At 41.3% G+C, this 26,581-nt stretch overlaps 2 protein-coding genes across 2 annotated transcripts; both read right to left on the reverse strand.

The window, feature by feature from the left end:
* Positions 1-1,672: 1,672 nt before the first annotated feature.
* fev (FEV transcription factor, ETS family member) lies at positions 1,673-5,084 on the reverse strand. Its single transcript, XM_082507142.1, has 3 exons — positions 4,935-5,084; positions 4,243-4,314; positions 1,673-3,176 (listed from the first exon to the last, which is right to left on the reverse strand). Exons 1-3 carry the CDS (start codon positions 4,981-4,983, stop codon positions 2,635-2,637), a joined length of 663 nt encoding a protein of 220 aa, XP_082363268.1. The 5' UTR covers positions 4,984-5,084; the 3' UTR covers positions 1,673-2,634.
* Positions 5,085-8,599: 3,515 nt separating this feature from the next.
* Positions 8,600-11,388, reverse strand: LOC309691299 (beta-crystallin A2-like). The gene is made up of 5 exons (XM_082508930.1): positions 11,322-11,388; positions 10,408-10,595; positions 9,649-9,790; positions 9,102-9,244; positions 8,600-8,786 (listed from the first exon to the last, which is right to left on the reverse strand). The coding sequence occupies exons 2-5, from the start codon at positions 10,563-10,565 to the stop codon at positions 8,639-8,641; spliced, it is 591 nt and encodes a 196-aa protein (XP_082365056.1). The 5' UTR covers positions 10,566-10,595; positions 11,322-11,388; the 3' UTR covers positions 8,600-8,638.
* Between the last annotated feature and the right edge of the window lie 15,193 nt (positions 11,389-26,581).

Below are 26,581 nucleotides of genomic sequence, written 5' to 3' on the forward strand. Positions count from 1 at the left end.
GTTATCACCTGGTTACATAAGCTGGATCCTGACGTTGGAAGAGTTGTGCTGCCCCCACATGGATGAAAAGATTTACTGCCCTTATTTTACGTTTCTTATTTGGAGTCACTTTCACGATGAGCAGCAGCTGACACTTGAAACAGCATAAGCACATTTGATGGACTTTTCAGTCGTATGTTTAGGAACGCTTCAATTTCACATTACTGTATATTTTTATACTTCCACAGCTGAAAGAACAATAAATATTTTCTTCTTTTTAAAGAAGCCACACATGCATTTCACCTGTAATAATAAATGTGACAAATAAAGCTTGTCTGTTTGTTGTTTGTAATTCACAGTGATAAAGATGGCTGGTTGTTTGTGGGTCTGTTTGGACCAACAGGATGAGTCACTGCAGGACCAGGAGCACATTATGAGCTGAAATATGTTGTTTTTGTCAGTTACAGCATCATAGACACCATCATGCTGACAAACCAGTAATATAAAGTGTGGCTGATGCCAGAGCTCATGCTGATGTAATGTGCGAGACTCCGAAAAAAAGTTGATTCTGTTCATCTGGACGTTGTCAGTGAGAGAAACGTTTCGTCACTGATCCAGGTGACGTCTTCAGTCTCAGCTGACTGCAGGTTTCAAACCTTATAAACAGCACATTTGCACAATGACTGAAACCAGCACCACTGAATGAACAATGAGCTGGGAGGTCAGTTCCTTGATCATTAACATGCACATTGATCAAAGCCCACTGATCCATGGCCATGAGTCCCATTCACAGAGAGTTGGGGAATGGCTGCAATCACAGCATTGTAAGATGGTGACAGATGGACCCTTAGGCCCCCTCCTCGATTCAGAGATGGTCGTTCCCTTTTCACGTAAATGGCCTCTTTGACTCGGTGCTCCGCACGATGTGTACATCCTCATCATTGAAAGAGTGTCCACTGGCCTGTTGGTGTAAATCAGGGGTAGGCAACTCCAGGCCTCAAGTGCCGGTGTCCTGCAGGTTTTAGATCCCACCCTGGGAACTTCAAGAAATGCTGAGGAGTCATTTAGCCCTTTAGATCAGCTGTGATGGATCATGGACACATCTAAAACCTGCAGGACACCGGCACTCGAGGCCTGGAGGTGCCTACCCCTGGTGTAAATAGACTGCAGAGTCCTGGCTGACGAGGTAGCTCTCTTTGTTGTGCTAGAGTGGCATTGATCAATGGTCTTAGACCAGTGGTTGATGATCAATGGTCATGACAATCTGCATATTAATGATCATGAAACTGACCTCACAGCCCGTTGTTCATTCAGTGGTGCTGGTTTCAGTCATTGTGCAAATGTACTGTTTATAAGAAACCTGCAGTCAGCTGAGACTGAGGAAGTCACGCTGCGTCCAGGTGAACAGAATCAACCTTTGGGATTTAGCTGGATGATTGAGCATGCATCAAGACAAATACTGCAAACTTTTCTCTGATTACCGAGACTGCTGCAGCCGGTCAGTCCACAAATCCAAATAAAAGTTTGCATTTTGAGAAACAGCACTGACGGTTTGGCGCATGGAGGACATTTACAGGCTCACCCACGTTTGGGTCAACATAAAGATCACGCTTTCAAATAAATGAATCCCACAATACTGACAACATTTTTATTCAGAAGAGTTTATTTATGTATTTTTATTGGTACAGTTGTTTTAGTCACAGTGTGAATGAATTCACTTTAAAATCACTGAAGAGCTTCTATAGTCTGAGCCGGTCTCTACTCTACAGTATTTACAGAGCAGTTTGGGAATTCACAGTTTCGGTTTCTACTCAGCCTATTTCACACAAAGTTCCTGTTCCCCGTGTCTGTGCGCTGCTTTCATTTTTTATTGCGTGAGGTTTGTTTTTCCTACAAAGAGTTTCATTACGTCTGATCTGATTTATAACCAAACGGTGATCGACGTGACAGCATGATTCAAGCGAGTCTCATTCCAGTCCAACAAGCCTGTTTTCATCCATAACCACAAGATGGCGCCACTAGTCCGATGGCAGTTTGGCAGCTCGCGCTCACGTCGGTGCAAATCCACCTGAAGATGTGAAAACAAACACTGAACTCAGGGAAAGGGCTGGGAGAGCGAGGGAGCCGAGGTCTGATAGGAAATGGATCTGAAAGATAATTTATTATTTATTCAACGTTTTTAAATATATGTACACTATTTGTTTGTTGTTTCAAAAACAAGCATCGTGTAAACCTTTATTTGGTTTCCGATTACGTCTCACTGATAGTGGCCTAAATAAGGACATTTCATATTTGGAATATTTATGGATCAAATTAAGCGCTCAGGTTCAAAGCACTGTGCGTAATCTGATCGTAATCGCTTCTCCACAAGGATTAAATTAAATTAAATTAAATATTTAATTTCTACGTTTTCGTGCCTTACTTGCATGCAAGAAGACGTCCGGTGTCATTAGTCATAATCTTGAGTTTAAACACAACTTTGCGCCGCTTAAAAAGCCTGACTTGACATTTTAAAAACATCTAATTTTGAACCACTTTGAGCCTAAATCATATTTTCCCCGCCAAACACCAAAGTCAGCGTGTTTGTGCTGTTTGTCTGTCCTCCCTCACTGCAGTGTGTCGGTTTCCCGGTGTGTCTAAAATACGCATCGAGAGTCAGTTGTAGTGGTTGTTGATGGTGCTCAGACTGCTGATGTTGTTGACGCAGCCGATGTGGGACGGGGACACGGTGCCAAACGGCCCCGGAGGCTGGAGGTTGTGGCTGTGGTACAGAGCCGCTGGTGTGGAGCCAGCCCAGTAGGAGAACCCCGAAGGCCCCACGCCAGGAGCCACGAGGTTCAGTTTGGAAATCCCGGAGAAGGGGATCGGGGAGAAGTTGCCCTGAAATTTGTAGATGGCCTGCTCGGTGGTGGACGGCTGGCACACCTGCGCCAAGCCGTGGAAATCAAACTTGTAGGCGTATCTTTTGCCGTGGACTTTGGTCATGATGTTTTTGTCGTAGTAGTAGCGCAGCGCCCGGCTCAGCTTGTCGTAGTTCATGTTGGGTTTGCTTTTGCGCTCCCCCCAGCGCCGGGCCACCTCATCAGGGTCGATGAGCTTGAACTCTCCGTTGGTGCCCTCCCACGCGATGCATGACATGTTGGTGCTGTCAGAGAGGAGCTCCAGCAGGAACTGCCAGAGCTGAATCTGCCCACTCCCTGAGTGTAGGAAGAAAAGAAAATCACAACTGGTCCGGAAATAATCTGAAATAAATCCCGAAAACAACAACAAACCAAAAAATACAAAATTTTGTCTAGAAAGTAAAAAAATGATATATCTAGATAGATAGATAGATAGATAACTGGTCTCAAAATAACGGTTTACATAATTCAGCATTATCAGTTCATGAAAGATAATATTGTGAATTTCATCATATTTGAAAATTCAGGTATTAAATAATGTAAGACACGCAAAAGATACGCAGTTATTTTATTACATATAATTAAAGATAATAACTCCATCATGACATCATTTTACAAATCTCTATTTACTCCTCTAAAGCAGCTTAAATGGGTCCGGTTATATTTAGCTTCTCCATATTTTCTATAACATATATTTAAAAAACACGCTGCTCATAATCATCAGAAATTTAAAATAAATTAAAACATCTTTGCAGGAAGTCCTGAGAGCAGTAAGAGTGAATATTAGCGTCCAACACAAGACGTGACAAATTCATTTTGGCCGTTGTGTTTTTTTAATCATAAAATAAACACGATTTTTATTTTCTTTCGAAATGATCCCGGAGATGCTTTGATAATTATCTGTTTTAGAGGAGAAAAGAAAAATAATGTGATGGTGCAAAAAAAAAAAAAAACATGAGAAAAAGAACTGAATACGTTTCAGAACCGGCTGAATGATCTATTAAACCTAAAGACGCGACTATAGGAAATACATGAAACGCAGAGTAAACGCATTAAAATCCTGCTATTATTGTCATATATTTTGTTTTATTAACATTTATTATGATATTGTGATCAATATTTTTTTATTTCAGAAACTATTTTTATGTATCGACCCGTTTGCGATATAATTTGAGAGGTTTCTGTGGGACTATTTTCTAACATCATTTTTATTATTATGATATCATTTTTTATGTTTTCATATATCTTTGCGTTTGAAGACGCTCTCCATTAAAAATAAGTAAACTGCTAATTAGGAGCTGGACACTCCGCAGTGACGGTATTTAGCGTCTCTGCGGACGAGGTTCTGAGTTTGTCCTCTTACCTTTTTGAACTCCTGTATTTATCGGAGCCCAGGAGGTTCCTTTGCTTTCTTTCAACAGACTTTCTGTTGGATCTGAAATGAAAACAGACACATTTTCAGCATCTTCATCCAGAAACTACGACAAGAGGATTTCTTATGCAGATGATTTTTATCACTTGTATTTCAAAATATTATGATTTAATATTTATTTAGAAGAACAAAAATCTCTTCATGGTCAGATTTTATAGGCACAATCTAGCAAGAAGCGCAATATCTCAAGAAAGTAGAAAAATGCATTGAAAGAACCGGAGGACTGAGATTAGAGCTGCTCAAAAATGCTCCGATTTTTCTAAAATGTTGCAAACTGGAGCGCAAGGAAAAAAATACAAATAAAACAAAATAAGGTTTAAAAATTCAAACATTGAGCTTCAAAATTCCAATTGTATCCTGGTCCATTTGCAGTCTAATGCCTGGAGCATGTCGCCTTTGCAGTCTCTGCTAGAAGCCAGGAAACGCGTCCAGGAAAAAGGATTTCCGATTTCCGACAAAAGAGCAGACGGGCTTTCAGATTGAAAAGGCTGAACAATGCTCTGGCCTGGAAACGGAGCATCATCGCCGGCAGGACACCGACACCCGGAGAAAAATGTAAAAAATCTCGATAGATATATAAAACGGGCTGTTTCTCTCATTCTTAATGGGACCAAATGACGAACCTGAGAGATACATGTTGAACATGAGGTTTCCTCCGCAGTCCTGTCTCATTGTGTTCACTTGTTCAGAAAGGGTTGGATTTCATTTCGTTGGTGGCGGAGGAAAAGATTTTTATTAAACTTTATCTCATAACTGTGATCTGGAATAAATGCGGGTAGACAGATTGAAGTTTCCAGGCAACTGTCACTGGCCCCCATCTCTGAGACAATATTCAGACAGCAATTTCCCCTGGTGCATTGCTTTAATTAAAAGAGCAATTTACCTCTGTCAGCCCGCCTGGCGCCCACAATAAAAAGAGGCCAATAGAAATTCGGCCCTTATCAATCCACCATCACAGTTTAATAAAGTTTCCGCGTTAAGATCTGAGTTTCTATGGTGAATTGAAGTGTTTGACATGGAAACCAGTTCAGATCCTCCTCACTTTTCCGCCTCTTTACCTCTCGGCAAACAACAAAGACCTATTTCATGTTGGAAAAAGAATATTTACCTTGAAAAAATACGCTTCAGTGGCCACGAGAAAACAAGAACATTTCATCCCTCCTAACCTGCTCTGTGTGGGTTTAAGGTTATATGGCCTCAATCTGGGGGTAATGAGGTCGTAACTTTAAAACCATGCCTCGTGATGCTCGTTGACGTTATCGTGTCCACTCATAATTTTATACGTCTGTGTTTTTAGAAGCAGTGGAGTGAAAAGCCCATGGGCTTTATGGCCATGTGCTAGAGTCTGCGCATTTCTTCAGGCGTAAATAAGGCATCATACGGGCAACGCGGGCTGATGATAGAGCTTTATGCAACTAATAACACACATTACCTTTATTAAGAAAATCCTCCGCTGGGGAGCTTATAGTTTGAAAATTCAACATTCTTTAAATAGTGTGTCAAAGACGCAGTAACAATGTACCAAAATATTTAATATTTTAATATTTATTTAGGTTCTGGTGACTTAATGTCTTTAGAAATGTTCAGTGTCCCTGGTTTGGTTCCAGTACATTATATCATCCAACAAAATCCATTTTATTAAAAACACCAAATGCAAAGACTCTGACACGTTTTCTTCGTCTTTTTCCGTCCGCAACAACAGCACCAATGCATCATAACCTGACAGTGCAGCATATACCTGCTGTCTGTTAATAACATGGTCATAAACACAAAAGCACTTTCACTTCTGTCACTTGGCACATTTGAGCCATCCTCTTTGCCACCTCGAACAAAGATTTTAACAGATACATTGCTTTAAAAAAGGCTTCGCGCTGCTGCCTCACAGCAACAAATCCACTCTTTGACTTCCTCTCACATGCCTGTTAGAATAACTGGTGATTCTAAGTTTGCCATACCGCCCATAAACTGGCAACCTGCGATATGTTCAAAGCCCCGCCCACCATGACCCTGAACTGGACATGGATGCATAAACTAGTTCCTTTAATTTGCTGAAAATACATCTGGCCTTTGTAAAGCTGACATCTTAGTTCATAACATATAATCAGTCCTCTGTGCTGACTGAACTGAAAGTGAATATCTGCTTATCATTAATCATCTTTATAATGAGTCACATGACTGAGGTCAGACACGCACAAATGCACACGTGTTTATTTTTTATTTTTTAAAAAGCACCAGAGCATCAAGTGTACAGCTGTTTATTTTTATATGGTGAGTTATCACAGTCAAAGCAGACAGCTTGGAATAAAATATCAGCACCACACACACACACACACACACAGGAAAAGCTTTGTAACTGGCTGGTTCAGAGCTCATAATCATATATTTCACAGCATATTTTGTCCCCCTTCAGTTTGGAGATGTCCTGGTAGGTGTGTCTTTGGTGTTCAAGGCTTGCTTTAGCTGCCTGTGTAACAGATAAAATTCACAGGCAACTTAAAACAAGCCTCGAAAGCCAGACTGAATCCACTGGAGAAGTGAAAGGAAGAGAAATGGATGCATAAACGTCCACCTGTGCTCAGTCTGAGGACAGAAATCCACTGGAGGAACATTCAAACTTAAAAGTAAAAATAAAAAAGAGTAAAAAAAAGTCATTTATCTGAGCTAGAGCACATAATCTATAATATAAAAAGCAAAGTTAGCATCAGCCGGTAGCCAGGTGGTGTCATTTCTCACTTGTAAACCTAAAGAGTCAAAAGTGTCACTGTTAGCAAACCCCACAATAACCACCGGACTCAATTTGTTACTTGACAACTTTAAATATTCAAATCGAATGAAGTAACTTCATATTTTAAGCTGTAATTCTAAACCACAGACTAATCAACCCTGCAAACATTACGAAAAGCTGTAACAATGAAGTTTTCTCTGTAAAGTCTCGAGCTTACCTTGGTGCTCTGAGCTGTGCAGCTGTAACTTTCTTGTCTACTCAAGTGTCACTCCTCTGTAATCAGCGCTGCAGCGGCTTTAATCAGTCTGCAGAGGAATGTATATTTGAGAAAGGTGTGTGCCGCGTGGTTACACATTTATATAAAGATCCTGTTTTTTGGGTGTGGGACTGTGAAAGCTTTTTTTGGGGGTGTAACACGGAATCCTATGTCCTGGACCAACAGGAGGAGTGTAGGTGGAGGTAAACACACTCCAGGAACCCGGAGTGCGACTGTAAGATCAACATCACAGTGACACATCAGAGTGAGCAAACAAATGCTAAGCTACTAGACTTTCAAATGAAGTACTCACGGTATGCAAGGTTGAGTGTAATGCTGTGTATGCTGTTCACACTATTAAGGGCTGCTTTCGGATATCTCTTGATTTTATACTGCAGAGGCTGCAGTTTTCATTTGGATCAAACTGATCGATTAAGTTGTGAAACCTAAAATGTATCTAAACTTTTATCTGAAACTAAAACATAACATTTATGATGTTTTGTCTCTCGGGGAACTCCTGCTGGATTTTTTATTAAGTTTGTTAGCACTTTAACACCATCATAGCAGAGGAAGTCAGTTGAAATGAAATAAAAAGCCACTCATGCCCATGTTTTTTTCTTATTTACATATGTCTGTTAAGGAGTGTCAGCTGTCTAAAGGTGTGAGTGGCCAACTGCCACATGTTGCTTTCACGGAGCGTTGCCTTATTGGTCAAACTGTGCCTCAAACAGTTGAAAAACAAATAATAGAAACCAAAGTGATCTTGTGCTCTTGTTTATTGGAAATAAGAATACAGTATGACAAGAACAACATTATACATCCTGAAGCCTAACAGAATCAAATCTTTCCAGGGATGTTCACTGAAAGGCCAAATATGCACTTCAAATAAACACAAAGCAAAACCTGCCTCTGAGAACAACGTCTTCATAGAGCTACAAAGGTTTTGCAATGCTTGGACACCTGCAGTCTAACTGCAGGTACAGATTAATAGCTTAGTAGAAGTCGAGTATTACAGCCACTTTCTCTGAGCTCTTCATTTCCATTTATTCTATTTGGGTTGATAAACTTTCATGTAAAAAAAAAGAAAAAAGAAAAAGAATACCGACAAACAGTGTCTAGTTTTGAAGAAAAGCCTTTATTTCCTATTTCAAGAATTTCAAGAACATGCTTCAGCATGATAGTAGAAGTAGGTACTTAGATATCCATACATGCAGAGCCACAGAGTGATAGAAAGAGTTTGTCCATCTACTGTTCTGTGACAGCGATCTGTCCAGGGTTCAAGTTGAGAGAGCGATTATGGGGAGGGGTTTCTTTTTCAGGTGGGGTCAGGCCGGCAGTGTGGAGGCTTAGTGCTGGATCCTACGAATGGACTGCACCTGGTTGGTGTGAGCCTGGGTGCTGTACTCATTGTAGTTTCTGTACTCGCCTTGGTGTCTATCTCTCTCCAGGATGTACTGGTAGCCACGGTAACCAGGGAACTGGTAGGCAACCCAGCTGTAAAGAAGGAGGGAGGGTTAGAGTCGAGGTCACATCAAAGGATTCAGTAAAGCATCTTTGGGTTCTGCTAGTCTTTAAAGTTTAATGCACTTTGGTAAATTCAGTGCAATTACAAGGTTGAGCCTTCATATATTTTATAACACTGCACAAAGTCAGGAGACTGTGCAGCTCGTCAAGCTATATTTTGCAGCAGCGTGTTAAAATAAAAACTAACTTGAGTAAAATAAGAGCACAATATGTAAGTAAAAGCACGTGCACGTGTTGTTTATTTTAAGGAAAGACGTTGAACACAGAGAAAAACGTGTAACTTACGCTCCTGAGTTGACTTTGATAGAGGGCACCTCCTTGCTGCACCAGCCCATGGCCTGTAGGGATGGGTAGTCATCGCACAGCTCAAACTTACGGCCCTGGAAGTCTTCACACTCGTACATGGTCACCTTGCTGTCACTGTGGTTCTGCAGAGAAGCAAACAACTCATTTAGAAGCTGTTTTATTACATTATAGTTGGTACGTAATTAGAGAAATAAAGAGGACGTTAATGCTAAGAACTATGAGGGTTTTATTCAGGGTTGATTAGAAAACATATAGAACCTATGGCTCCATATTTATTTTAAAGGAACAACAGACAAGGAAAGAGACCTTTAAAAAATAAATTTCTAAAGCTAACAGGATAGGAAGCGTCACAGGATGAGTAGCCTGTAAGTGATGCATTAAAATAAATATATGCAAACACATCTGCAGGATTCACAAGAAGAAGGAGGGAGGTTAATGTCTCAGGAGGCGTGGAGAAGACAGACCGCTTACAAAGACTGATTGATAAAAAGAGAAAACAGATAAATGAAAAGGAGGAGGGACTCACAGCACACTTGATGGGTCTGAAGGAAAGCAGGTGCTCGGTTCTGTAGCTGCTATTTCCGCTCCAGGCCTCGTAGCGAGGATAGTCTCCCTTCTCCAGGATGAACTGCTGTCCCTGGAACTCAGGGTACTCATAACCCACCCAGCTGAGAAAAGAGACAGAAACACTGAGGTTAAATGTGCTGGAAACGACAGAATAAACCCCAAATAAAAAAAAAAAAGAACACTAAACAATAAAAACTTTTAATGGACGACTAAATACACAACACAATGATATTGACACTGTCGTCCTTCTTAAACAATAGAGTCCAGCGCTCACAAAAGCAGCATGCAGCTCCTTTTGTGACTGCAGAGCACAAAGCAAACATTAGATACTGCTCCTGCCTCCACCGCCGCTGCCGGGCTGTGCCCACCCCGGCCTTTTTATCTGATCACGAGTCACAGCCAGCAGCTGCACGCAGCCAACTCATATCACAACAGGGACACACTTGGATGCATGCACACGCACACACACATGCAAGCAGTACATGCCAAGCAGCAAACTAATAACAGCGCAGGTTATAATTTAGAGTTTTTGTTATTCTGTCTGCTCCACTTCTTGACTCCTGTCTGCTTTAGTCCGACCTTTTCAGGTCAGTGAGATTCAAATTTCAAGAGAACAAACATGAATGTACAAGATGTTGCTACTGAAATATAAAAAGAAAAAGTGCTGATCCATAATGCGCTTACAGGTATAAACAGCTTTAATGTGTCTTTCACTTACGGTCCATTCTCCACCTTGATGGAGCGGATCTTGTTGAAGCCCCTCTCCATGATGTTCTGGCACTCCAGCATGAACTCACAGCGCTTTCCCTGGAAGTTCTCTTCCTCCCAGACTGTGATCTTAAACTGGCCCATCTGCTCCATCTGTTGAGTGTTCATGGCTGCTGCTTCTCCCTCGGGGGTTACTCTCTGAACAACGTACAGAGTTTAATAAAGACCCTCAGCATAAAACAGATTAGGAATAACACCATCACACAATCACAACTAAAGCCCCGGGTAGCATGAGCAATCAGTGGGGTAGAGGTCGTCAGCGAGCCAGGCACATCTCTAAATTATCCTAAAACTGCAATCTTTATCTGGAAGCTTGGCGAAAAATAAAACATTTGTTGCATCTATTTTTAGCTCACTCTCCAAAGGTGTCACAAGTGAAAAATTCCATTCATTCTTTGCTTTTCCATTTCCTTAAAGCACAGATTCAATCAGATGGAGATTCAATCAGCAACCACGTTTCCAGCTCATAAACTGCACCGTGAGACTCCAGCGTGGCAGATAGAACCACTTCCAGCCAGAATCAGAGTGAAAGCTTATGAAGTTTCATCTCTTTCTAGTCTGGCTCGTTTGATTTTGTTGTGGTGGAAAAGCACACAACACTGCACTCAGATAAACGCCTGCATTGTCTTTAAAAGGCACACACAAGCACACCCGAAAGGCATCAGCTTGCCAGCTTATTATAGGAATACACAGCTGTCCTCATGATAAAGTTCTTTAATGTTAACAAAGTGCGTCTGTAATAGACTAACTACCAAAGCCACAGTGTGAGGAGCATCTCGCTGCCTGTCGCTTCCACCTAGTACACAAAGCTGTCACCGTCACTGTTTCTTGCAGCTAAGTCTGAGGCAGTGCTGAGATACTTACAGACGGTACTGAGGTGGGACAGATCCAGTATAATCAATGTCGGGGGAGAGACCCTCGCCTGTGTTTTTATAGGGCTGGGCCCCCTGGACCCGAGCCACTCCATTTGCCCAGCAGCCTTGCACACTCAGCAGCTGAGCGGGCCGGCTGAAAGGGGAGCATTAGCCTCGTGCTTTGTGGAGGCTCCAGAGCACCATTGTCCTCAGAGCCCCAAACTGACTTAGTCATCAATATGGCAGCCACGGTCAGTGGCAACCTGACCCAGGACTATACAATGGCAACGCACTGACACAACAGTTTGATTGGTGTAGCGGGACAATAGACACATTCTGGGAGCTGATCCCCTCCCCCTCCCCCTCCCCCTCACTCTTTGCAGTAGGTAAACTGGATCCTAAACTCGAGGTGGCAAAGGGTCCAAGGAATGCCACACACTGAGCCCAGGACATGTGTCACTTTCATCTAGGACATGTTTTTCTTTCTTTTCCTCCGGCTCTGGAAGGAACTGGAGGGTGAAGTGCTGTAGTAAAAACTGCAGTGCTTTGTTTTTCAGATTAGGATCAGACCAAATCACAGTTTTAATTATACAAATGAGAACACACATAGAGGTGTATCATACACATCATACACATAAAGAAATTGTCTTTAGGCTGATGAGTCCACCTACATGAGCATTCTGACGTACACTGAAGAACAAACATGATCTAAACGGTTATGTTGTACGTTTTGTTGAAAAAAGAAGCTTATTCAGGTTTATTCTACTTTTAAATGTCATCTGGCTTTTTAACAATACTGATCAAAGCTGTATTACAGATGTAGTAATTATATTTGCATGTTTTGCCCCATTTTTCCTATTTTTATTTTTATTCTTTGAAGCTCCAAAAATGCGTATGAATGGCCTTTGACATTTAATGTTATAAATAAAACAAGCTCAACGTACTTTGTATACCTTTTTCACCTCTTATTAACAGAACAGGCTTTATTGTCTGTCTGTCTTTATTTGTCTAACAGCTCCACTGCTGACTGAAAACTGTTGAACAGTTCATCACATGCGGACCACGTTAAACCTACAGGCATCACCTGTCCATGTGCATCTCTTACATTTACATTTTTGCAGGTTTGAACACCTGATCATAACAACAATGATTAAAGAAGCGGTTGAGTTTTCCTTCATCATTGGTGACATCTAGTGGCTAAAATGGTTATTACACAGAAGCTGGCAAACATAATAAAGTGAACATCATGAATTAAGGTTGACAGTTAGTTGAGTCCGTTTCTCCGGTTAATTCAGTGAAAACTTTCCAGTTTGTGTGGGAAGAGGAGGAGTAAATATTCCTCTTTTCTCACTAAACATACAGTAAAGAGCTCATTTTGCTATGACTGGGTACACGCTGTGTGTCTGTGCTGCTTACTTGTACAAACAGCTCTCTCATTGTCTGCTGATAGCCCATTCATTGCCCCTCACTCCACATGTGTGTGTGCATTAGCCTGTGTCACCCAGCCTGCCTTCAGAGCAGGTGATGGCAGGTGAAAGGAAAGGCTTATAAAGGCACAGATGCTCTGTGTGCAGGCGCACATACTACATCATGAACTGTTTACACAGACATGTTGTGGGGACCTGCCTCCCTTTTGGGCACAAAATCCATATGAATTGTTCAGTTTTGAAGCATAATGACCCGGTGTACCCGAACACGCTAAAACCGAGGTAAAATAAATGATATATCCTTACCTATGAACACAAACCTGACACTGACACACACCTTATTTCCCTGTTAAATGCAGCTGGTGGGGATTTGCATACATGAGGGGCAGTGTAGTCCAGCTCAGAGCCAGTACAGTACAGTTCTACTTTGAATCCTTATCTGTCTGTATAACAAATCCATTCATTTCTTCCTGCTGGTCATACGATAGCTCTGCTCTGCTGACCGGCTGTGGGTCAAGTTTAATAATAGTTCGTCAAGTGGTAGCGCAAAAGCAAATTCCCTCTCCTCTGTAGCTTCAGCGCTGCCTCTGCTAACTTATAAATGGTTTGTCTAAGCGGCTACAAGCTGCACCAGCTACACAGCACACAGTGATGTCGTTTAACCGCTTTAACTCATCTTTGCTCAAATGATATTTTCACACTGGCAACACAGAAAGAAAGTTTAACATGAAGCTTAGTTTAGAGTGAAAGACAAACACAATTATCATAAAATAACCGTCATGAAATTAGTTAAGACGATGAGTCACGATATGCACAGTACTGTAGTACACAGAGGATATATTTATTTTATTTTCTCCTCCTCTTTTATCAAAGGAAACGCTTGCTTCTTCCAGATCCCACAATGACCCGTGATTGGCAGAGGTCACAAGTTCACCCCTTCATTCATTCACCCAGTCAAATGCAAAATATCGGTGGCAAATACACTGAGAGCTATTATCTGATGACCGCTCTGCATTGCTGGCTAAAGGTCATGGAACATTTGATTATTTCACAGGACTCTGTGCCAGCTACCACCCCCACGTACGCTTTCCTGAGGCTTAAATTTGGTATTACACAATATTAACACACATCCACGTGTGTTTTTTTATTTAACAATAATTAAATAAATAACAAAATAATAATAAATAATAAATAATAACAATAATTATTTAAATAATTAAAGTAGATTCTGGTGGTAATTTTTATGCACCAGCAAACTGCTTGGTATAACGGTCCTTTTTACTATTAAACAGAGGCACCGAGGGGCGTGATGGAGCGAGGAGTAGTATTTACTGGGAAAGTGTAAATAAATGTTTCAGTGTTGTTTACCAGCCCTGTCCTTCCAATTCTGCATTCTGCATTGGGATAAAAGTGACGTTTGTGAAACTAATGGCAAAAATAGATATTAAACACATAGTTTAATATTTAAATACAACTTCTCAAACATATCTACATTTAAATAGATCAGTACCTATATTTTGGAGTATAATGTTATATTCCAGATGTCTGTCCCTGAGTGTATTAACACTGCTTGTTTTCTGGGTCAATTTGAGTATGGACTATTTGAATAGTGAGTGAACGCACCTGCGCACACACGCACACACACACACACACTGCCCTGAATAAATGCCCTCCTTCAGGTGGAACGTTACCCTGGAGACTAATCCAGGTGAGGATGATGTGAACAGGACATCTGCTGTAACGCCTCCTCTTGCCCCCGCTGCTCTGACAGGAGGGACATCCAAGTAGTTGATTTACACGGTAAAATAAATAAAAAAATTAAAAAAAATACATATATATATATAGTAATTGTTTTCTGTAGACAATTACGATTAAATTGTGACGACAGGCTCACGCGCGCACGCTGCTGTTATCATTCAGGTGTCTGAGCAGACAGATCAAACACAAAAGAAGCAAGTTTGCCTGAGGGAGTTAGACAAAGTGCCGAGATAAAACTCATTTTCTTTTATTTGAGTTCAAAATAGAAACCCAGCAGCTTGTTCAGCCAACTCTTCAGAGACTGAGGACTTAAAATATTAACACTCACCCTGCCACGACAGAGCCGAGGCAAGGACCAGCCGAGGGAGCGAGAGAACAGGCCTTGGGCATTTGCATGAGTTTTCATTATCAGTAACTGTCAGAGGAAACAGCACATAGCCTACAGGCAGCACATACACGCAGCCCCTCACTCCGCTCATCCATTTACAGATAGTACTGAGCAGTTTGGCAGACGGCACAAATGTAATCATGTTCCTGCTGAACAGACACAAACGCTTGTCTTAATAGCACTAATACAGTATAACCCTGCAGAGGGTCACAGCAGAGGCAGCTAGGAAACAGACAAGCCCAGTGAAGTTTTATTCATAAAGTCAATATAAAATGTTGTAGCTGCCCCTTTTTTTCTATATGCAGCACTTACTGCGCTGTGGATCAGGACAAAACATGAGGAAGAGCAAAACAGGATGTAACTGTAACAACAGGATGACTCCAGAACAGCCTAAAAATATGCTAATGATACATGTGCTTGGGCATTTCACTCGGGCATTTGCATGAGCGGATCAATACTGGAAAACAGTGAATGAGTTAGTAACATTTACAGAGAATAACTCACGCACGTGTTTAAATACACTGCAAAGTAAATTGCAAAGGTATAAACAGCAGCTCCAGCAGACATGCTGAGTACCATTCAAATACTATGTTTGCTGTGCGCTAATGTTTGCTTCCTCTCACACAGACTCTGCAGATGAGGTGGCCTGAAAACGGTGTATTTTAAAGGAAATTGTATGTTCAGATAAGAAAATATGACCCATGTCTGGTAGGCAGGGCTTTTTCAAGCAAGAAGGCCTGAAAGTTTCCACCATAAGCTGCGATTACAAGCAGAGTTTCAGATTGCTTTGACCTTTGTTTGCTTGCATTAGTGTAAGCCACTTGAATTAAGTATGAAATATAGGAATGTCATACAGTGGAGGTGTGAGGTGTAGAGATCTACAGGTTGAGAAGTAAGCTCGTTACCAACATGGTAACTTTCTCAGCAGGTAAAATACATTTCATTTATTTATTTCTAACAGTTTAAGTGAGATACAGAGTGGCATAATGTAGATACTAATGTTAGCATATTTGCATGTTATCTGTGTTACTCTGATTGGGCAGACAAACTTACCCAGGTGGACGGTAACCAGTCAGCTTAACCAACAATGATACAGCAAGCAGGTACAAGCAGAGCCCCAGAGTAAGTCAAGGAAGTAATGTAGTAAGGTGTGCCAGGTTGGCACATGCACCAACTCTCCAAGACACCCTGACATTCAGACCCAGCAAGCTGTACGTTGAAAAGATGATATGAAAGAAGGAGGGACTTACAAAGATGCCACAGTGGGCTCGAGGTGAAAAAATGTGAGACACAGTTAGTAATGCTGACAGGTAGCCTAGCTCCACAGCTGTTTTAGTCGATGACATCGTTCTTGTAACTTTGCTTCTGCACAGCACACCACGTTTTATATCAGATAATCAAGCTGTGATTGAAGTGCAGCCTTCCAGGTTTAGCCAAAATCATTTCATCAAGTCTTCCAAAATAAAGCCTGTTTATGTGTAGAGGCTCAAGAGTAATTGGACAAACTTCATCCTTTGCATGAATGCATGAATTCTTAAACCCATGAACGTTACTATATGCCTACTTCAGTTGCTGCTTATTTGCGTGTGTCTCCATGTCTTCAGATTTGTCTTCAGTTTCTGTAAAGCACTGATGAACTCTTGGGTTGGATCATTGTCCAGCTGCACTATGAAGTGCTGTCCTATCAGCAGGTATTTCTCTCCTCCTCCAACCTTTTCCAGTTATTCTGGTACAAGTGAATCTTTCATTTATTTAGGTTTTTTAGTCAAATGAAAGCCTCCATTTGCAACAGTCACTGTTTGAAACTGAGTGAACTGCTACCATATTCCCTTTCTCTCCTACAGTAACTGCTCACTGTTCAGCAGGACAGCGTGGTCAGTACGTATCTGTTTGAGCCAGATGTTTCATAAGAGACTGGTGCTGAATTTTGGATCATTGTCCTGCTGCATAACCCAAGTGCTCTTGAGCTTCAGGGCACAAACTGGTGGCCCACTCCTCTGGCAGAGAGCAGAATCCATGTTGTCCCGGTCCTGAAGCAGCAAAGCAGCCACAGACCATCTCACAACCACCACCATGTTCAACTGTTGCTCTGATGTTCTTGTTATGAAATTCTGTTGATTTGATCCAGTTGTAACGGAACTCAAACCTTCTAGAAAGTTCAGCCTTTCTCGTCAGTCCACAGAATATTTTCCCAGGAGTCTCAGGGATTATCCAGATGTTTTTTGGCAGAAAAATCAGCAGTGCTTTTCTCCTTGGACTCTCCCACGGAGGATATTTTTTCCCGGTCCCTTTCTGAGCCAAGTGAGGCCTGAAGTTCTTTAGATGTTGTTCTGGGCTCTTCTCTGAGCTCCTGGAAAGCTTCAGCACTGTTCACTGGAGCCACAAAGCCTTATTACTTCCAGGCTGGACGACTGCAATTCATTATTATCAGGATGTCCAAAAAACTCACTGAAAAGCCTTCAGCTAATCCAAAAATGCTGCAGCAAGAGTCGTGACAGGGACTAGAAAGAGAGCAGATTTCTCCTGTTTTGGCTTCCTGTTAAATCCAGAATTCAAAATCCTGCTCCTCACATACAAGGTCTTAAATAATCAGGCCCCATCTTATCTTAATGACCTTGTAGTACCATATCACCCTATTAGAGCACTTCGCTCTCACTCTGCAGGCCTACTTGTTGTTCCTAGAGTATTTAAAAGTAGAATGGGAGGCAGAGCCTTCAGTTTTCAGGCCCCTCTTCTGTGGAACCAGCTTCCAGTTTGGATTCAGGAGACAGACACTATCTCTACTTTCAAGATTAGGCTTCAAACTTTCCTTTTTGCTAAAGCATATAGTTAGGGCTGGACCAGGTGACCCTGAATCCTCCCTTAGTTATGCTGCAATAGGTGTAAGCTGCTGAGGGATTCCCATGATGCATTGAGTTTTTCCTTTCCAGTCACCTTTCTCACTCACTATGTATTAACAGACCTCTCTGCACTGAATCATATCTGTTATTAATCTCTGTCTCTCTTCCACAGCATGTCTTTATCCTGTCTTCCTTCTCTCACCCCAACCAATCACAGCAGATGGCCCCGCCCCTCCCTGAGCCTGGTGCTGCTGGAGGTTTCTTCCTGTTAAAAGGGAGTTTTTCCTTCCCACTGTCGCCAAAGTGCTTGCTCATAGGGGGTCATATGATTGTTGGGTTTTTCTCTGTATCTATGAAGCGCCTTGAGGCGACTTTTATTGTGATTTGGCGCTATATAAATAAAATTGAATTGAATTAGACTGGCTTTGTGACTCTTCCCAGACCGACAGGTGTCAGTGACTTTGTTTCTCAGCTGTTTCTTTAGATTGTGGCATGATGTGCTGCTCTTTGAGTTCTTATGGCCTACTTCACTTTGTTAGACAGCTTCTGTTTAAGTGATTTCTTGATTTAATGGGGACTCATTAAGCTAATAACTAATAATTATATTACAAATTATTTGATCTGAAACTTGTAAATGTGACAAATATGCAAAATTAAATTATCAGTGGGGAAAAGAGCAAATACTTTTTCACAGTACTGTTTCTAACTGCTAGCAACATGAGTGAGGGGCTACATGATATACGAACATGCTTTAAATCTTCAGTAAAAAACTAAATTCATCGTGAGGAGCAATAACAGGACTGAGCTACTGAGTAACGTCGTCTTACACAATATGCATTTGTGATACAAATAAAATTCTCCTTCATCTTCTGTGGAGGAAATATGTTAGTGAGGGAGCCGCTGGTGATAAAACCAACAGGTCCAAACTCATGACTGTGGCATTATGTTTATTTCAACTCGTTCCAGCCAGGTGGCCCGGCCTCCACGGTGACTCCTAAACAAATTACCTGCAACTAATGCAGCTGCTGGAGCTGCTTGGAAGGGTGCAGCAGCAGCAGGACCAGTCGGGACAAGGTAACCAGGATACTGAGGAGTGTGAGCTTACCCTTCCTCTGGTTTTAAACAAATATTGACTGGCGATTCGAGCTGAGGCAAATAGGCTCTCAGGTAAAGAATGACATGCAGGACAGGCTTTCTCATGATGTTGCTCACAAGCCATCCTGCAAAAATGAGGTATTTTTGGAGTTTATTAGGAGTGTGTGCTATTTAGCAGGGACAATATAGCAAAAGGAGCACAAAAGAGCTTAATTACAAAATTATACAGTCTTTAACATTTGAGCCACAAGGAAGTCCTAGAAATCCTAGAAAGAATCTACAACTGTATCTGTATAATTAAGGTTCAATGCATTTTTCTCTGATGTTAAACAAAGTTTGTATGTTTTAATTAAGTGTTTGGTAGATTTAGGGGTTTTTTTCGGGGGGGGGGGGGGGGGGGTACTATAGTTGAACTAGATGTGTAAACTTTTTTTTTTAAATATGTAATAAAAATTTGTGTTTTTAGCTCTTTATTCGTCACCCAGGGCACAGCTTATAGCTCTGCCTTCAGGCTAGTGGATCAAAACAGCACTTTATGCTACAAAGGTGTAAATAATGTTCAGTGTAAGACAAAATAACGAAAACATGAATATTAGGATTGGGGTGGCTTAATAATGCATCACAGTTTCTAAATAACAGATGGCTTCTATCAGATGTCTGCCATGTGTGTGTGTGTGTGTGGTTAATGTTTAGTCAATGGCTAACATAACGTCCCATTAAGCCCATCTCTCTGCTCTCTGGTGCTTGCCTGCAGTCTCTCTTTATGACGTAAGAGATGGATGGTGACATACAGACCTCCAGTGGAAAACACGTTCTGTCATCATGAATGTGCCAATAGGAAAATGATTATCAAAAAAAGCACTAAAGGGAATTACGGATCCCTGCCGCTGTAAATGTCAGCCTTCTCCGTGCGTACTCGTGTCACTCTGGGGCAGTTTAGGCAAACACACAAAGACAGGTTCAACCACTGACTGACCCCCCCCCTCCCCCCGCCAAAAAAACAAAAAAAACAGTGAGTGATTATTACTTGGACCCAGTCCCAGTGTCAGTTACCCACGTTTGCAGCAGTGATAGCGTGTGTCACTGACGCTGTTACTGCTGCTGTGAGCAGACAGGTGTGTCTGTTTAAGGCGGCTGCTTTTGACAGAACATGTGGATTGAGTTGAGTCTGGGATACATAGTCTTACTTAGATATCTTTACTTTTTCAGTAAAAAAAAAAGAAAAGACATATACAGTACATGTCAGATTTAAACTGCAACATCTATTATAGCATCAGAGCACCTTTGTTCCTTTCTAAACAAACACAGAGGCAACAAAAGAGTCTTTGCCCGTCAGACTTTGAATGATTGTTACTTGTTCAGTCAGGTAGTGAGCTGCTTCTGCTGCCACTGCTTTCTTTAGAGCGTTGCCTGCTGCCAGCTGTATGCAAATGAGACAATCTACCTGTTCAGTGATATGTACAACACCCTGGAGTTACTAAAACAAAGGCCACACTTTGACTCAGCTACCTGTCCTTACCCCTTTGGGACATTCAATGAAAACACCTTGAACTGGTTGCAGGAAACAACATTATCATTCGTCTCATTTAAAGGCTTCCCAGTGATCTTCCCTAACTAAAAGTCATCCTTGTGCCTTTTCCGGTTGCCAACCCGTACCTGCGTAACGCGAGCCGAACGAACAAAACTTCATCTTCAGGTATTGTACGTGAGGCTCAACGTGAAGCAAATACGGATAAACGGGGAAAGGTCACAGCGTAAGTCGGTCCAGAGAGGGATGTGATGGGCATAAATCAGCTGGCTTCTTCATGTTCAACCTTTAGGAGAAGATTTTAAAAAGTTACAGCACCAAGCAAAAGTTGTCAGAATGGATTGTCTGAAAGGGAACGAGTGAGGAGCTTCAAAGCTTACCTTTAGAAGAAGCAAAGAAATAATAGCAGGCGCAGCCTCAGACCTCACCTTTTATACCTCTACACGCTCTCTCTCTCCACTGGCTCACTCTTTTCCTTTCTCCACCCCTCAAAGTGGATCCTCGGGGCAGGCACAGACACCTGTCGCATGGTGCGTTACTCTGATCCAATATTGACATAAAGGGGGAGGGTTGTCTCTACGTGTGTGTGTGTGTGTGTTGATGGGAGGTCACACCAAACACCCACACAAAATGAATTATTCTTACTAACGCCTTTTCTCCATCCAAAGCCCCCCCTCCCTCCTCTTCTCCGTGCCGGGCAACGACCTTTGTGCCTGCACTGAACTGTAAAAGGGTTCATTGTAACGTAGCTACCTGCCAACCTGCTCGTTTTGTCTCATTCAGCGTCCGTGTGGGAATCATTTTCATATTATCTGCCTTGCAAATAACTTTCTGCTGCAGAGCGACACACCTAGCTCTGTAACTCTGAGGGAAAATCGTCTCAGAGTTAGTGGAGGAAAAGTTTGGTGTTTAAATTTGGTGGGAAATCCACCAGGAAACATATCTTCATACACATTTACCCAAAGAGAACACTGGAAAGGATATTAGTGTTTAGATGTATTCATTCATTCAGATATTTCAGTGAGTCCAGTATATCTAAATCTGAAAACTACAACGTCAGGAAAAAAATAGATACAAATGATTTTGGATTATTGTACTAAAGCTCCCGCTCATCTATATCGCTGAACTGTCCCTACCAGCCCACCCACCTGTTTATTCTCATGTTGTTGTCTCTCAGTGCTCTTCTATTCACACGGCTTTCTTCTCACTCCACTGGAAAGGCAGATGGCTACCCTTCAGAGGCTTCCTGTTCAAAGGGACCTTTTTCTACCCTCTGTAGCCAAGTTCTTCCTCATAGGTAATCATCCAGGTTCTCTGAATAATATTATAGGCTCTCACCTGTACAATACAAAGTGCACTGATATAAATTTATGATATAAAAAGTGAGGAAGTGTGTAGTGAAGTGTGTGTTTGGGTGATGATTTCTTTGCTGTAACTGCTTCTTGGCAGTAAATCTTGTACTGTTGGAAGGTCTGTTTGTTTCCCCTTTAATGGAGCTACATTTGTGGGAAAATGCATTTGTTGGTTGAGCAGCAGAGCTGCGTATGTAGGTTGTGCCCATGAAAACCTCGTTAAATCTTCTCTGCCAATGTCAAACAGCTTATTCTGCTGTGGACTCTAGTTTTAACTTCTTGTTATGATCTTGTGATAAACTTGTTTTCCTATTTTCATGTTTCTATAGGTTAAAAGGAGAGATCCTTGGAAAGACTTTTATCTTTTGTGGCTGTTATAGAGAAAATTTGACACCACAAGGCTTTTCTTTAATAAGGCTGCTTCACACTGATAAGCAATTTGCTTTAGAAAGTATTAAAAATTAAGGTATTTAAAAGGTATTACTAACAAAACACATTAAGTTGTGTTATGGGTTTGTAAGATTCAGTGGTTGATGAGGACTGCTTGTATACTTGCCACTACTCTCAGAAACATTATGGTTCTTAAATGGTTCTTCAGATGTCTTCGTGGTTCTTTAAAGAACCATCCTATGTCAAAGAACCTTTTTATTTTGTAGATGGTTCTTCAGCTATTACAAATGGTTCTTTAAAGAACCAAAGGTTCTTCATCCTTAGCTGTCTAAGTTTGATGGTGTAAAATGGCATAAATATTTATTCACTATAATGAGGCTGTGAATTCTACTGTGTGTGAATTCTACTGTGTTTTGTTTGTGTGCATGTGTGTGCGAAGGGGGAGGGTGGGTTACCTCCCTCAGGTTACCCTTTAAGAGCAGATGGTAGGAAACTGAATATTCAATTAAAAGTTAGAAATACTTGCTTAAAAATATACTGGTGGCAGGTGTGGGGGCCAAAGCCTAAAGACCCCCCCCCCCCACACACACACACACACACACACACACACACCCCTAACCCCGCCAACCCATTGATCACAAATAATGTGGTAATAGAATATGGAATTTGTTATTAAGATGTTTATGAATATTGTCAGTTAACAAACAGTAGACACAATGCACACATTCAAATACTGTACTTTAGTTTGAAATTTTAATAAAATATTACTATTTACTATACTATTTGCATGCGCAAAAGAAGACGTCACACACAACGCGCTCAGTTTAGACCCAGAACAACAGTTTGACTGATGCACCTTAATATAAAGACTTGTTTCGGACTTTACGTTTCCCAATTTTGCTTTAAGTTATAAAGTTATTTTGTTATTTACATTTGGCCTAATAATGACCCTTGTTGCTGTTTTAGAGGAGCGCTGCTTCAAAGGATAGCTGCAGATTATACAGTACAAAGAAAATGTTCACGTTTCTCCAACGTCGTCTTCTCAACAGTTTCACTGGATGGACAGGAAGCGTTCACGTCGTCTTCTCTGGCGCTGATAGTTGGCGTCTGTCTTGTGTCAGTGACGTAAAAGACGGATTTAATGCGACCTGACCATCAAACAGCAGTCGCTTTCTAAAACATCAGATATGTGTCGGATTCAGGACCACATACGAAAGTGACCCATTTCGGATTTAAAACTATCGAACTTGTACAGTTGACACTGTCATAGCATGATCGGATATGGGTCGCATAGGGTCAGAAAAGTCGGATTTGATGCGCTTTCGCCTGCAGTGTGAACGTAGCCTTTGATTAAATTACAGTGGGATGGAAGTCGAGGACAAGGAGAAGGAAGCTTAGGATGAGGAGGAAGAAAAGCAGCAGGAGCATCTTTAGTGATCTCTATGGTGTCATTGGGGTTGGTTTCATTAATATGGTCCTCTCACAGAGAAAGATGACTTGTTTTAGTTCACCTACTTCCTGTATTAGATAGTGATGTGCAAAACGTTGTGGAAAGCGGAGCAGTCAGGTAAAGTGCACCTGCAGGCGAATGAACATCAAATCTCTCAGACTAAAATCCGTATTATACTTTTAGTCTTACGACAATATGTTATATATTTATCACCCCTATGATAAAACCCATGTCAGCCATTGGTTTATGAACTTTGTATTTTGAAGCCTCAACATTTGCTTTATTGCTGTTGCTATGGTGTTTTTTGTGAGCCTTTTGGGACCATGTTAGGACGAGGGATCCGAATCTGGAGTCGTGCACACTATTGTTTCATTTAGTGTGTATCCATAAGATTTGTACAGCAGCTCCAAGTTGTGCCTTGAAAACAGGAAAGTTGTCTGCATAGAGGAGAACTGTAATAGCAGGCTGGTACAAAGTGAGGCTTTGTGCTCACATTTGCTGCAAACACTCGTTTTAATTCTGTTACCCTGTTTTGATGCAGAATTCACTTAAAATCAGGCAAGAACTGGACTTTTTTTAATAATGTGTTCTTGTGAAGTGATTGTGTATCGCATACATTTGATTTGACTTTCTGCAAGACAACAATCTCGCCAGAAAAGTTTTCCAAATACCTCCACGTGATCAAGCCTGGATTTAGAAAAGAATAGCAAAACAAAAAAAAGCTGCACCCCCTGCTTCAGATGCAATTTGTGCTTGTGTGTTCAGAGGCGGCGAGAGGCAGGACCTCGGCTCATCCAGCTGGAGAGCCTGACCAGGAGGAGTCGAACAGGGGCACCCTGCAGACTCGGCTGCTGGCATTGACGAGGGAGTGCGGCCGCCACTGGGATGACGTGAACGCCAAACTGGAGTCCATCAGGTCGACTGCAGGTATGCGAGTCAGACCTTCTGAGGAGGGTTTCACTCTTCTCTCTTCTTTATAACTGATAGTGATGGGTCGTTCGCGAACGAAATGGCTCTTAGAGCCGGCTCTTTGACGTGAACGACGCGAGCCGGCTCCTTATCGCGAGCCGTCATGTGGGTTTTTTTTTCTTTCTCTCACCCTCTCTCTCTCTCTCGCACTTTTTTTCCGCTTCACTTCGCACGTGAGCCTTGTGCTTTACGCTGGGCAGAGGGGGGAGGGGCGGTAGTTACACTCAGTAGCACAGGAACAGAGCCAGAGGGAGAGAGAGAGAAAGAGAAAGAGAGGCAGGGACAACAACGTCACATTAGAAAGGTATAGTAATCATCCACAACTATTTTCGGTTGCAGATGATAAAGGATTCAGAAAATTTATTCATGCAGGTCCATATGACAGAGAATATGCATCTTCTTTTTGTTTTCATATTATAATTTATATTTAATTGTGTTGTGGTTTGCAGTGTTTTGTGTTGTTTTCACTTTAAATTTGTAAAAGGAAAAAGCTGAAAATTTAAATAGTTAAAAGTTGAAATGTGAATAGTTGATTTTTGTATTATATGATTTATTTATTACATTTTATGTGGAGTGAATAAATAAAAGTATATTTACGGTGGCCCCTAGAGACAAAGCACATACAAACTTCAAATCACGTACGAACTCTGAAGCATGTACAAACTCCAAAACACGTAAAAACACGTACAAACTCCAAAACACGTAAAAACTCCAAAACACGTACAAAAGACAACAGAAGTGCTCCAGGATGCTGGGCGCAGTGTTGAGCTTTTGTTACCTAGTGGCTACACAAGCCAGCAAGTACCAACGACCGGATTTGGTGTGTGGTAGTAACAGGTAAATGAACTTTTTTTTTTTAATTATTTGAATATATATGAGTGCCTGTGTATAAATACACAAACAATACACACATGCTTTCAATTGTGTAATTTAAGTGATCTAGTAGCTCTGCTTTGGAAGTTCAGTTCATGCTAGAAATGTGTTTTGGAGTTTGTACATGTTTTGTCTCTAGGGGCCACCGCATATATTTATATATAAACATATACAAATAAAACCACTTTTTTTTTACGTTAGTAATTCCTTTTGTGCATAATTTTATATTATTGTTAATAATAAATTAAAGCAACAAAACAACCTGAAGAGCCGGTTCGGAGCCGAAAGAGCCGGCTCTTTTTAGTGAGCCGAACCGAAAGACCCGGCTCTCTAAAAAGAGCCGGAAATCCCATCACTAATAACTGACCCCGTTTCTCTCTCTCTCAGCTCTTTGTCTCAGTAGGAGCACAGAGGGAGGAGCTTGTCGTTTGGTTGGCTGATATGGATGTCCACCTGAGTGAGGTTGACCAGCTGACAGGAAACACCTGTGAAAAACTGAAACAACTGCAGGTGTTATTAATACATGTAATAATTGTTGCGTTATCTATAGATATAGTATTTATATATATTTATTTATAGTATAGTAAAAATATTGAATTATTACTGTTTAAATAATATGTGACATGTATTAGTAGTGATGTTGTGCTGAGGGTTAAAATGCGTTTTTAGCTTTTGGTAACTACGAAACCATTGATATATGTCTATGCTGTGCTCGTATTTATTTGACTGTACTCAGATCCAATTTATGATACATTTTATTTTGAAAGATTTAAAATTGTTCTTTAAAGAACCACTCAAAAAAGGTTCTTTAAAATGGTTTTTAAAGAACCTTTTGAAAAAAAGGTTCTTTGAAAAACCATTAAAGGCATCCCAAAGAACCTTTTCTTGATGGTTCTTTGGGGTGACTTTAAAGGTTCTTCAAAGAACCATTGTTTGAAAGGTTCTTTGTGGCATCTTCTATGGCATCAGTCTAAAGAACCACTTTTGGGTCCAGTTGGCACCTTTAGTTTTCTGAGTGTAGAGGTCCAAGAAAAGACAACCGGTGAACCGGTGCCAAGGGTCATGGACACCCAGAGCTCATGAGTGTGCATGGACAGTACAATCCCACAGGAGCAGCACCACACAGTGAAACCCTCAGTGCTGGTGTCACAGTGCATATTAGCACACACAGAGTTTTTAATTACATGACCAAACGACCTA

Source organism: Aulonocara stuartgranti, assembly GCF_965226115.1.
Source record: "Aulonocara stuartgranti genome assembly, chromosome: 16".
In the NCBI taxonomy this organism is placed as follows: Eukaryota; Metazoa; Chordata; class Actinopteri; order Cichliformes; family Cichlidae; genus Aulonocara; species Aulonocara stuartgranti.